Genomic DNA, 12365 nt, shown 5'->3' on the forward strand with positions numbered 1-12365 from the left:
TTTGGGCTAGGAGCTAAAGGAGCATTGAGATCGGGAGGTAGGGTAGCGGAGCGGATCTCTGATACTTTACAAATAAATGGTTGGTAAAAAATGGAGTGAATGCGATAAGCGCATATATTTTGAATAAAAATTGATCTGATAAAGTAACTTTAGTAAGTAGACGAGAATCGAGACCTGGTATTTTCATGGTTTGTGTGGTTAAATTAATTTGTTTTGTTGTGGGAGGGGGGGGGGGGGGGGAGGGGAGAAGATTAAGCACATGGAATGCTTTTCGGTAATTCTATGTATACAGAACACATGGTAATAATATAATTTGCGGTCAGAACTGCTACGGTACTTAACGCTGATGCTGTTATTTCAATCGAATTCGAAACGAAGAAAAAAATTAAGAGGAAGAGGAATTCTTGACAACAATATGGTTTTTCTGCAATTATTTGCTAAACATGGTAAATCTTATTTCAACATTACAAAATAACATTTCGATCGAAACGGCTTTCAAAACAAACGTTTCGATCGGGCATTCCGATCGAGCACTTCGATCGAGCATTTCGATCGAACATTTCGATCGAGCAGTTCGATCGAGCAGTTCGATCGAGCAGTTTCGATCGAAACAGGTCTTCGAACGATCATCGAAATGATCGATCGATCGATCGATCGGTTCGGGGACAGGCCTAGTCCCATCCGAACGAATGGTGAGCCATGCGTTGTCATTACGAAAACCAAAACGCCTGCAATTTCGCGCGTATGCTTTACAGACAATCCTCGAGTACGAATAGTTGTATCCAGAAGTTGCATTAGAAAAGCCCTAAGCGTCCTCAGTTTATTCTGCTTTTGACAACGGAATATGTTTGACTATCGCATTTTCCATAACGACATGTGAGTGAAGTCGCCTAATTTATTTTCCTTCCTTTTCTTTGGGGACCCTTCACGAATCATAAATCTTGTCTCTTTAAATCAACTTAAGTCATTTGGGCCAAGCCAGAAGGAAGAAAGAGAAGAGAGGGAAGTATGAGAGTATGAGAAGTACATACGCCTAAAAATTAACTTTCATAGTTTTAAGACTTTATTGCGCTTCTCCCCTTTGTTTTGCTATTTTTTTTTTTATAACTTACATCCCAGAGGCATATGAAATAAGTGCTTGAGAAAATTCCCGGTAAAAGGGTATAAATCCGTCAATTTTGAACACCAAAATATTTCACAAATCGTGAGCTGAAACTGATTAACATTTGATCTGGAAGTGATTCTCCTGGGAAAATTATCTAGGGGACTCCCCCCGACCCTGTTCTTCTCTGAGAGTGTCCCCTCAGACTCCCACCCCGCAACACCAACCCCCCCCCCCCCCTTTAAAGCTATGTCTCTGAATCTACAACCGTCCCGGTGGCATACAAAAGCTCTGCATTGAAACAGGATTTTGAAACTAGCAAAACTGATGGATTGTTCGTTGAAAATCAGGAGCTGATCGACAGGAATCTGGACGCGGACTACTTCAGTCAGACGATCGATTTCGACTATGCCGAGGAGAAGATGGGGAAGCGACGGGAGACGATGCGGAAGGCTTGCGAGGAGACGGGGCTCAGCGTTCCTGGGGACGATCCCGAGCACAGACTCAACGCTTGGGAATACCTCATCAACAAAGAGCACAACCTCGTATGGTAAGAGCAGAGCCAAACCATAGAGAAAAAAAAGGAGGTGTTTGCATCTTGAGGATTTGTACCCACCTACGTCATCAATGTAAACAAGACGCTCGTTGAGGGTTATGTTGACGCTGTAAAAACGGACCATAATGTCCGATTTTTTTACTTAAATCAACTCTTTATTTAATTTCAAGCACTTTTTATAGATGACTTTTTCCCTTAAATTACACCATTTCCAAGAAAATCGACAGGATAAAAACGTCGCTGTACCCAATGACGTCATCAAAGCTATAGATACTCTATGAAAAATTCCAAGATGCCCGAAATGCAAACACCTCCTTTTTTTTCTCTATGGAGCCAAACTCCCGCACATTAGAGATATCTCCAACTCATGAAACTTTTCAATATTCTTGGGCCTTGTCTCCACGGGACGTTTTCATGGGATTTGTCCCAAGTTCGAATCGCAGGAATGAAACTTCTGGAATTTTTCCCAGTTACCGTCTCCACGGAACGGGGCTCATACAGTCCTGCGACTAGTTTGCGCGGGTAGTTAAAGTTGAGTATTTAATCGGTATTATAATAATAAATGCACTCAATTGACAATTAGACACATTATTTTAATTAAACAAACATTATCAATGTAGTAATGAATAAAATATCGCACAATTCGTTTTCACTTCTTCTTCTTCTCTCAGTGGGTCCTAGGGGTACAAGTACCATACTTGGTACTGGGAAAAATATTGATTAACTCAGTATTTTTTCCAACTTCGTAGGTGAGATTTTTCCCTGGGACAAATCTCGTGAAACGGCTCGTGGAGACAAGGCCTTGAAATCACACTTTCTGCCCACAAAAAACCAATTACCTCAATTCGAGTACTGCTAAACAAACTCGGTATATTTTGCAATACAACTACCTGCGCGCTGACTTTATTTGACAAGTTCAGAGATGCCTTAGTATCAGAGAAGGAATGAGATGTGAGTGAGAACGAGCTTCAGTCATTTGCATAACGGATAGGCTCTTTTCCGCGACTCATTAGGTTTACGTTGATTACGGTTTTCTGCGGATAATAATGCGGAGTTTATAAAATGTGAGCCACGATCGTTTATGTCTCCCTTGAAGTAACTTCATTTTTCCAAAAACCTTGGGGGGGGGGGGGGGTTGTGACCTGACATGACCCCAAACATGATACACGACGAAAGAAATGAATAATTTGATGAAGGCATAAGACGTTGACTTAAATAAAGGTATTTTAGGATAATTTTGGTGTGAGAGTTAAATAAGGAATATAATAATAGGTATGTAATTAAAATACCTAAAAAAATTGTTCAAAAATCAAGTTTTCAGCAATTCGATCAGTTTTACTCGTTTTTCATCTAGGCCTTCTAAAAGACGGGGGGGGGGGGGGGGGATTGCTCCCCCGCCCCCTCCCAAATGACGCTAATGCTACCTTGAGAGTTAATTTTTTGACATATTCCACACATTCTGCAAGACATTTTGACGAGGAAACATGTACATCAGAGGTCAAATTCGGACTGACTCTGTCTTATGGTCCATTAGAAGTCGTTGTCTACTGTACTTGCTAAAAACAATGTTTGTTTTTCCATGGCATCCGGGATCTCAGGTGCAACGTGTTTAAGGCAGCCTCAACTTCGTGGCTGTACAACTTCAACATCCTAGCGGGCTACTCGTCTGGCGAGCTTCGCAAGAGCAAGATCTCGCTGATCGAACTGGCTCGGCGGCGCTACCCGCGGCCTAGCGCAGCCGAGCTCCTAGCCGTGGCCAACACCTCTCATACCTTCATCATCGCCCGTCATCCCTTTGAGCGGCTCCTCTCTGCCTATCGGGACAAGATCCTCCGACCATAGTTCACACCCTCCACCACAAGCTCGGCTTGCAGATCATCCAGAATTACCGATTCAACACCACTAAGGTCAGTTCGATGGACCAGGGTGTCTACTAAAACAGGCTGGCCAAAAATCAGTACTTTTATAGTACCTAATTTTTCTGTTCATTCCCGAGAAATTCAGTATTTCCTCAACAGAAAAATTAAGTACTTTTTCGGTACCTCAACTTGACGAAATTCAGCAAATTTCAAAAATGTGAATTTCCCGCTCAAGTTGCGACAAAAAAGACAAAAAAATGAAAAAATTCCGGACCTCCTAGCAGAATTCCGCTTTTTTTCAGTACTTCCGGACCGCCCTTAAAAAATCAGTACTATTTCCATACTTTCCGAAAATTCCGGACTTGTCGACATCCTGTGGACCAATCTGAGGTGAAAGTAAAGAACATCCATGGCAAAAGTGAGAAACCACGTACCTCCGTCATATTTTATTTGTTCTTTGGAAAACTAGTCAACGTAATTCTTTTAAAGCTTCCATGATTTTTACTCTTTGTTGGCAGAGTATTCTTATACATTTCAAGCTGTAAAGTTGGCTTGTTTCTCTTCGAAAAAATAGAACAGGAGTGGGTATTTTCAAACAGCGCGATGGAACTAGGTCGTTCCCTACTTTGGCCATTGACATTTACCTTCATTGAGAGATTTTAAAATACCTATTTGCTTCTGCTTCTTTTCATAGAAAAACAAAAGGAAGTTGTTTCAAAATTTCACGTCTTATTTTATGTAAAATGAAGAAGAATCACTGGAATTGCCAATGATATTAATGCTGGTTAGTTTTCCTTGGAAAAATCAAACATGACAGAAATCTGTGATACCGCAATTTTAGAATTTCACCATCTAAATTTGATGGTCAGGGAAAAAGGGACTGAAGGAGAAACGGTTAAATTCGACATTACTATACTTCTCTGATTTTGCATACTTTGCCATTGAGGAATCTCGATTATTTAAAAACAATCTCACAATTTCTCCCAAATCTGTCCGTTTTCTTATAACAAACGATACAGAACGCATTATTATGATAAGCATTGATGTAATGCTAGGTTGTGGAAGATATCTTTGAATTGGGATGGGACAAAATATATGAACAAAGTTAGCAACAGCTGTTAAAAAAACTTTTCAAAAACTTGTACACATCTAGAAGACACATCTTTTGAAATTGTTGAATTTCACAGAGAAGGAAACCTTTTTCAGATTTTTTTTCTTTTGGAATAAAATATAAACAAAAAATTAAGTGATGACACTAGAAAAATTCCATGTAATTTGAAACGTTTGAAATTTTTAAAAGAATAGAGTTTCAGCACTCTTAAAAAATCTGTGGTAGATTCGTAAAGGATTTTTTCCTTAAATTTACAGGATACACATTTTAATTTTAAAAAATACACGAACATGGTTTCTCTCACTGTGAATTTCAAAATTTTCTTTTTAAATTTAGGAAAAAGCTTCCCCCTGTCGCTGTCAATAGAATTTCCATGACTGCGGACAAATAATTATCCTTTTTATACTTAGGCTCCGCATACAGAATGGCAACCCTACTATCTTATGCATTCAGCAGTACCCCAGCATAGAAAATTCCTCTTTTTTATTTCTTCCTGCCAGAACTGATTATGTAAAGCACCTGAGGGGTTCAGTTGTATACTTTTTCTGATAAATGAAAGAAGAACACTTCTTAATTAGGCACGAAACAATGGTTCATCCAGATACTATTCGAAAATTGTAAATTATTGCTCAGAGTATGATAATATGTTGTGCGCTCATTAATGCATGTTGGGTTTCAGAAAAGAAATCACAAGATTCGATCAAACAGGCCGACATTTTCAGAATTTGTTTCCTACATCATTGACGAGTACAAGAAGACACCAGAAATGGATTTTCACTGGATTCCCATCCATCGATTTTGTACTCCCTGCCTTATTCCCTTCAACATCATCATGAAATTTGAAACCTTAAATGTAAGTTTGCAGGTTACAGAAGGATAATAGTTGATAATTTGTAGGGAGACAGACATTTAAGGATCACAAGATCAAACAGTTCCAGATGAAAGTTACAGACACAGGCACAATTTTAAAACTTGCGACCCTTTTCCTCTTTTTGTTTGACTGCAGAGGCTCATGCAAAAAGATTGTGAATTGGGGAAAAGTTTCCAAAAAGTTCTCATCTTTCATGGATACTTTTTTGGAAAGATATTATCAAATTGATGGCCAAGGTGCAAAACCACATATCTTCACTCACAAGGAAGCGGACTTCCTGTCGTACTTCATTTTTTATTAGGGCAGTTAGTCAACATAGTTTCTCAAAACCTTCCTTGATTTTTCTTCTTTATTGGCAAGATATTCTGTATAAATGTTAAGTTATAAAATTAACTTGTTTCTATTTGAAAATATAAAATAAAAGCAGAAATTTTGAATCAGCACAACGGATATACGTCATTTTGTATTTTGGCCATCGATGTGCACATTTAATTATTGTCAACATGTAATTTGGTGCTAGCAATAAGGAAATAGCTTGTCTGAAGTCTTTGAGAACAAACTGTCCGAACACATGTTGAACCTTAATCAGTTTTGAAGTTGAGTGAAGAGGTACTTTTAAACTTTGACGCCACTGTTCACTCCCCAAGATTTTTTCAGTGATATATAATTTTTGGAGTGGAAACCCTTCAAAACACTCAGTCAACATGCCACAATTGAATCGGGACGTGTGAAAACCACTTATGTCCATTTTTTCACTCAAAAAAATTTGAGACTGGGAAAATGGACATTACCGGTTTTCGCATGTCCCATTTCAATTGAAGTGAGTCCGTGGGTAGAGCTTATCCATCATTTCCTCTAACTAAGACATGCTTTAATGATAACTCCGTAATTACTTGATTCTTTTTTTTATTTTTTCAGGAGGATTCAGCCTACCTTATAGAAAAAGCTAACATTGCGCACAGAATCAGACCTGAGTGGAAGAATCCAAACAAAGATTTGGTTAAAACACGCTCACTGATGCAATATTATTACTCACAACTGACGGACGAACAGAAAAAAGCACTGTATGATATCTACAGGTAATTTTTTACACTACGCGTCCATAATCCGTCCATGGTCAAGTGTACCGTTAGGTAAACTGCAAGTAATTTCCAAAATGATGGTGGCACCTCAGATGACAAGAAAAAGATGGAGCTCCATCATCTAACAGAATATCCTTCTTGTACTCTTTTAACTTACTTCACTTCCCATGAAAGCTGGGCTGCAGCTAAATTATAGGGAGCTGACTAAAAAAATTTGTTTCCTCAACACTGCTCATTGTATAGACGATACGATTGTTCAATAAAACTAATTTTCATTTTTCACTTTATTCTCGTGGGATCAAAATGAAATCTTCCGAAGATGGGTTTTTCAAGCATTGGAACGAGATCTCTTTCATCAATTATAAATCTTTCACGGCGAGACTTTAAACTTTGCCTTTTTTTTATTTCAGATATGACTTTAAAATCTTTGATTATTCCAAGGAGCAGTACCTGACATAAGAAGAGAGGTCTGATGCGGTAAACCGACGAAATATGGAAAAAATGGAGACATTCGGTAGTTTAGCTGAACCATTAAAGGCACACGACGACATACGCTGGGGTAAAATACATTATCTTTGTATTGACTGATAAAGCCTCACAAATAAGCATCAGTGACCTCGGTGATTGAGCTTGTAGGAGAAAGAATACCACCGACATTTGGTTACTGCGGAGGACTGTCATGGATAGTAAAAAAGCCATTGATATAAACACAACATCAAATAACACGAGTAAAATGACGGAAAAGGGAAAAATTCATTCTTTTCATTTTCGTTGCTAAAGATCACACATTATTAATTGAATCAGTGAGAACGAAAACACACCAACTCGGTAACTCAGAAATGCTCGATTTCCATTAAAGACGGTTGATTTACATAAAAGTCATTGAAGTTAGCACATCTGTTCCAACTTGGACCTTTAAAGTATCCATTGGTACTTGTATTTCAGCAGCAAAAATCTTTTTCTGAAAGTAATTTCTTCACCTACTGTGAAGTTATGTGTGTGTCTTGATTATGACTAAGAGTGTCGGCCACCCATTTGCTATCGGGACTTTAGTAGGACATCATTTTCCTCGACCGGGGGTGGCTACCGCCACTCTTGATTTTAATTTTTCCGAATTGGTGTGCGTTTTCATTCTCACTGATTCAATTAATCGTATCCATTCAAGGGTGTCTGGCAAAATTTTCTTCCCCCTATCTCGAACTTTCCACTATTCTCCCTAACTCTTGGGATATCCCCCTTCTTCACTTTCTGAGATTTTCCCTGACCTTCTTTCCAAAATCAAAAAAGCAAAAAAATCAACATAGCTAGGCGCCAAGTGCCAATACAGACTAGTAGGGAGTCCGGATTAGCTGTGGGCTCAGTATTGTAGCACTGTGAAGCTATACAAAGAATCACAATCTTGCAAGAGAGTTCGCAACTCTTCTTGACTTCCCCGGTCGCTAGACACTCTGCCATCAGCCTCAAGAATCTTCTACTTAGTCTGACCGCTCTCAGCATGTAAGGGATACCCGAAGTTGTCACACTCTAACCGATAATATAAACTATTTTTATCGTTGATACCTCACCTAAGTGGTAGATAGCTCACACAACTGTTGATTAAGGATCGTAGAATCAGATATTCACTGACTTTGACTTTATATTGCTCTTGATAGACAACTTGGTAGATCATAGATTTTAAGGATGTAGAGATATTTTCATTTGTGATATTGATAAAGTAAGATTTATTTGTAATTCCTTTTTTTTTTTTTTTTTTTTTTTTTTTTTTTTTTTTTTATAGCAACATAAACTATACAAACGCTTGAATGAATGCCTGAAAACTAGTTATTTAGTATTAAGTTCGAAATTAGAGATAATAACTATTATGATTTTAAGATGATAGAGACTGTGATGGAAAGGATTAATGACCTACTTTGTTGATAAATTCAGTTTGTTTCTGATTAGGGTTTGTTTGCGGGAAAGAGAGGAGATGCGCTTTAAGTACCTCAAGCCACTGCAAAGACAGCTACGCAGATACAAAAAAATTCGGCAACGGCTACGCTTTGAGATTCTTTGATATGATGTTCATTGCAATCTCCTGAGTATGAGCTTTTAAAATTGGACTGTTTGGGTGCTAATCTTTGGAAACCTAAGTCTGAAAAGTTCGCATTTTGGTCGTTTCACACACTTAATCTTCTTTAACCGCGTCTCGCCGATCGGAAAGATCAGACAGAGGACAAACTTGCAGCACTTGGCACATCAACTCACAATCAGTTCAAAATGTAAGGCTCCAAAATGTAGACTCAGTTACAGAGCCACATCTCCAAACAGTGACGTGGAAAATGCACTTTCCAGGTCCGATTTTATCAAGATTGGCACATGGAAAGTTTGATTTTATAAGTTCATCTTATGAGGAAAATCATATAAAAAAATCTCGAAATTTAACTGATGTCGAATTTTTTGGTCTGTGTGTGTAGTTCTTTCAAGATTTATTGACCGGTCAGGAGCGATTATTTGTGATTTGGTACTGGAGTTTTGTTGATAATAGACTGTAATGATTAGTGCATTATTAATATTTGAGCATGATGAGCAAATTATTTTTTTAAAAACCAGGAACCAACGATCGATAGTAGAGCTGGCTGAGAAACTACATCCAAAACCACTTTATCATCAAACCTTGTCAAATTTCTTTAATCTTGAGTTTAAAGACATCAGTGCAATATGCCTCACAACATGACACCTTGCTGTGGAGTTTCATTCATTTCAGGATTGGCTCCTGAATGAGGGATCTTATAGTATTGACACACTTTGGTTTCGAGTGCTAGTGAACTGGTCAAACTGCACAAAAAACGTATAAACGTTTCCACATGCATTTGTAAACTTGCTCACAAGTATTCAAACTCAAAAAGCTTAAGTGCTGATTGTACCTAGAGGACTTCCCGTGTGCTTCGATAATTATAGAAAATTTCACCAACTTTGCTACGCATCAAGTTGGAGTGATTATTATCCTAGTTGTGCCCTTTGCATACGTTGCAAGTGTTTTACTAAAAATGGGGGTCATCGGTGCATTATTCATCGATGTTCGTGAAATGCGTTGCAAAAACCCTCATCAATGATTGTGAAATTTGCGCGGGCCATCGATGAGTGATGCACTGATGACTCAAACTTTCAACTTAAAACTGGCAACGTGTGCAAAGAGCATTGTATGGATAGACTTCAAATTTTGGTAATATCTAAAGACAAAAACGGAAAAAAATGCGGGAAAAGAAGACAAAAAAGAAAAAGGTGCAAGGTAACGTGAGGCTACCTATTATTTTTCATTAAGAACGTTGCCTGGTTGCTATAAAGATTCAGCAGAATTGTTTTTTTATCCTGATATATTTAGTTTAGGTGAGTATCTGTGATAAAATTTTGAAATAAATTGTTGACATCAAATGTTTAATTCTTCCTTTTTTTCCTCATTTAATTTATTTCAGGACTTCATGGTAAGTCTCAACCATGCAACGCAAAGTCATAAAACCATAAAAAACCAGCAATTAAAAAATCACTTACTTCCATGATGTTGTCCTAAATTCGATTCCAATAACCCACTTGTCATTGTGTAATTTTTGCCAGGTACTGCTAACCAAGATTCCTGCGGTGTCATACGCTTTCTTTTTGCAGTTTGACTGTAAACATGATTAAATTTCCGTTAAACTACTTATTTCTTTTCATAAAGTTTCCAGAAGTTGAAATTTACTAGTCACAGCAGAGTATCTGATTAGAAACAATTATCTAAAAATTATGCACAATACTACCTAATGGTCAATACCTATATTACATTCTAAACTAATCAAAGAGATAATTCATATTGATCAACTTCTTACATGATGAAGAAAAATATCCATTTTATGCAAAAAAAATTCACTCTTAAACACAACTGAGGTACACCGTATCGACACACAACCTTAAACTGAAGTAATTGTTGAAAAACTTCAAAAACTGTCCTGCCTGTGCGAAAGAATATACCGGGACTTCGAATTTCAATCCTTCAATTTCACTTGTTTGAGGGTCAGAAAATATCAAATTAAACAAAAAATAAAATTAAAGGATGCCATTGGTGTCGGTCCATAGAATTTTTGCTGTTTTTTCCCTTCTCTACTTGTTTAATCCCACTTCACCCACTTTCATTCCAAATTACCCCGTTGTATCAATAATTATTCATCCATTTTATCAAAGATATCTTTTGTACACCTGTGTAATGTAGTATTTCAATGGATGATTCATCTATTTAAATACATACAAACAAAATAGGGAAACAAGGCTAAAATTTAAAAAAAAAACCCAGATGTTTCAGGCCATTCATCTTCAGAAATCAGTAATAGAAAATAACATGAGTAAAATTGCTAAAAGCACCTCAACATCTCGAGTTGTTGCCCTAATTTCTTGTTTTCTTTTTATACAAAAAAATATAAACATTGCGTTCATGTTAATATTACGTTTTAGGCGCTATTTAGACCTTGAACGTCTTTTAAATTCAAGCCTTGATCCTGTTTTTGTGTCCTACTTTTAAAAATTTACACACTTATAAGAACAGCAATAAATTGATTGATATTACTTAACAGACAAAAAAAAACTCACTTCTGACATAAAATCTCCATCTGCACTAACAGAATTTTCTGTGAAGTTATACAAAGCTGCCGCTCTCAGCCTTTTCTTTTCCTTCAGTTTTTGTTTACATTCATCCAATTTCAACTTCATGGCCTAGAAATTACAAAAACAATGAGACATAGGGGCAATTTTATATACTCTTTACAAAGGTAGTTCTTTCGATCCCTCCCCACTCTTTTTTTTGGAGAACAACAAATTTAAGATGCTGGATCATCAGTGTAATTCTGATACCTGAGATAAGTAAACAAGTAAGGCCTTGTCTCCACGGGACGTTTTCATGGGATTTGTCCCAAGTTCGAATCGCAGGAATGAAACTTCTGGGATTTTTCCCAGTTACCGTCTCCACGGGACGGGGCTCATACAGTCCTGCGACTAGTTTTCGCGGGAAGATAAATTGGTTAAAGTCGAGTATTTAACCGGGATTAAAATAATAATTGCACTCAATTGACAATTAGACACATTATTTTAACTAAACAAACATTAACAATGTAGTAATGAATAAAATATCGCACAATTCGTTTTCACTTCTTCTTCTCTCAGTGGGTCCTAGTACCATACTTGGTACTGGGAAAAATATTGATTAACTCAATATTTTTCCCAACTTCGTAAGTGGGATTTTTCCCTGGGACAAATCTCGTGAAACGGCTCGTGGAGACAAGACCTAACTGGTTGACCAATCAATACTCATTCTATCTGAGGGTCCATTCATCATCACCTATCTGCTCAGAAATCAGTCTTACTAGGTAGTGTGTATTTCACATGAAAAAGGAATTTCATGGCTTATGATGACACTCGAATAGGAAAGTTATACACAGGTACAGTAAATTTGAAATTATGTCATCTTATGTCTCCCTGAAAAATGATCAGAAAAATTTGAGTACTGAACTAACCTCATGATCGATAGGCAGACAAATCCAGATGCATAGAACAAACAGATTAGCTCTTTTCCCTCCCTTTGTACTAGTAAAGGGTGTTTTTCCTCAATCACCTCTTGGAAGTAACTCATTCTTCTGCTATAATTCAGTTCAATAATTTGCTGGCTGTTCAACATCAATGCTAATAAACATAATTTTGATAGATGTATCTAAACACGGTCTATCGTGCAATCTAAGAGAAATGTGATCTTCCAAATGTACTACTTTAGCCCCCATTCTCTCC

At 37.4% G+C, this 12365-nt stretch overlaps 1 protein-coding gene across 1 annotated transcript in view; it reads left to right on the plus strand.

Annotated features, from left to right (window-relative positions):
• LOC109039111 (carbohydrate sulfotransferase 11) overlaps positions 1-8349 on the plus strand; it is a 35297-nt gene extending 26948 nt beyond the window's left edge. Inside the window, 6 exon segments of the mRNA XM_019054464.2 lie at positions 1453-1652; positions 3257-3489; positions 3492-3565; positions 5308-5481; positions 6418-6578; positions 6992-8349. Of these exon segments, the coding sequence (XP_018910009.2) occupies positions 1453-1652; positions 3257-3489; positions 3492-3565; positions 5308-5481; positions 6418-6578; positions 6992-7040 (891 nt within the window). The 3' untranslated portion in view covers positions 7041-8349.
• Positions 8350-12365: the final 4016 nt, after the last annotated feature.

Source organism: Bemisia tabaci, chromosome 1 (genome assembly GCF_918797505.1).
Source record: "Bemisia tabaci chromosome 1, PGI_BMITA_v3".
Classification (NCBI taxonomy): Eukaryota; Metazoa; Arthropoda; class Insecta; order Hemiptera; family Aleyrodidae; genus Bemisia; species Bemisia tabaci.